At 52.1% G+C, this 1658-nt stretch overlaps 1 protein-coding gene across 1 annotated transcript; it reads right to left on the reverse strand.

Moving 5' to 3' along the window:
- Positions 1-343: 343 nt before the first annotated feature.
- On the reverse strand, positions 344-1308 carry GPR32 (G protein-coupled receptor 32). The gene is given in 2 exon segments (XM_027514517.1): positions 344-379; positions 382-1308. Coding segments are annotated over 2 exon segments (963 nt in total).
- Between the last annotated feature and the right edge of the window lie 350 nt (positions 1309-1658).

Raw genomic sequence — 1658 nt, forward strand, 5'->3', positions numbered from 1 at the left:
GATTACTTTCACTCACATACTATTGGCAGGAAGTAGTCACAGGGCCATCTCTAGTTGCAAGGGACACTGGGGAATGAAGCCTTTTTTTCCTTGACTAACCTTGTGATTAGCCTGAAACAAGTAGGAGTCTCACTATAAAGGAAGGTGAAATAGATTTTGGTTCGGGGGCGGGGGGGGGGGGGGGAGGGGAACTAGATGTTTCTAATGGAGAGATTTAGATAAGAGATTGCCAGGAAGACTTCCTGAAAGAAGAGGCAGGATTTGGCAGAGTCTCAGAAGTCAGCCTCAGGAAGGGGCTGCAAACTAAGCAGGAGGGCTTCCAGCTTGTATCTGAAGGTTCCCATCATCCCCTGGGGGCTTCACCTTGGGGACAGGCTGATTGAAAAACCCCTCCTCGCCAAATGCCCGGGCCAAGACAGAAGGTAAAGACTGGAAAACCTTCTCTTGGAAATCTCTGCCAATGAAGACATACAGGAAAGGGTTGAGGCAGCTGTTGAAACAACCCAGGGAGAAGGTAGCCCAGAGGATGGGCTGCAACTTATCTCTGGCTTGCCACAGTCGGGCCACCAGCACTGTGTTAAACGGGAACCAGAAGGCGAAAAAGGCGCTCACCAGCATGAGCAGCAGCCTCTTTCGCCGGCGGGCATGGGCACAGCCTTCCTGCCGAAGCCGGGTGCGGATGAGGTAGGCACAGGTACCGATGATCGCCAAGGGCACCAAGAAGCCCAGCAGGATGTGGATGAGGGTCACCGCGACTCTCTCCTCCTCAGCCTTGGAGTCATTCCTAGCCCTTGTGGTAAACTTGAAGCTGCAGTATTCACATCCCTTCTGTTTTTCAACGTCTTGGAAAATCAAGTTTGGAGAGCAAGTGACAAGAGCCAGGAGCCACACACACCCCGCCAGCCAGACTGCTCGCTGCATGGTGCGGTGGTTTCGGGACCAGAACGGGTAAACAACGGAGATGCAACGGTCCAGGGAGATGAGGACCAGGAACCAGATGCTGGTGAAGAAGCTGATGGCCAAGAAGGTGATGTAGAGCTTGCAGGCTGCAGCTGTGAGGGGCCACTGGCCAGTGACCAAGCTATATATGGTGATCGGCAAGGGCAGTAAGGCCATGAAGTCTGCGAAGGCCAGGTGGGAGAACCAGATGGTGGTAACAGCGCGAGGCATTCAGAAAACCATCATCCAGAGCACCAGCCCGTTGGCCACCACACCGACCGCAAAGGACACAGACAGCACAGCGATGGTCAGCTGGTGGAGGCCCTGGATCCTCTCAGGCCGGCACTCGGTCTCGGAGGTAGGAGTCATCCTTCTAGAGGACGAAGGACCACACGTCAGGGCTACAAGTTACATTTCACTGCTTTTCAGAGCCCCAGAGCCCCCTCCGAGACCCCTCCATTCATTTCTCTGATTCAATACATTTTTTAAAAAACATTTTTTTAAATTTATTTAGGCTGTGCCAGGTCTTAACTGTGGCATGTGGGATCTAGTTCCATGACCAGGGATCAAACCTGGTCTCCCTACATTAAGAGTACAGAGTCTTATCCACTGGACTACCTGGGAAGTCCACCAATTCAATATATATTTTATTGACTGCCTGTCATGTCACTCTGATACTGCTAGATAATTGGAACTGAATCACATAACAAAGCAGGCCG

This window comes from Bos indicus x Bos taurus, chromosome 18, assembly GCF_003369695.1.
Source record: "Bos indicus x Bos taurus breed Angus x Brahman F1 hybrid chromosome 18, Bos_hybrid_MaternalHap_v2.0, whole genome shotgun sequence".
Classification (NCBI taxonomy): Eukaryota; Metazoa; Chordata; class Mammalia; order Artiodactyla; family Bovidae; genus Bos; species Bos indicus x Bos taurus.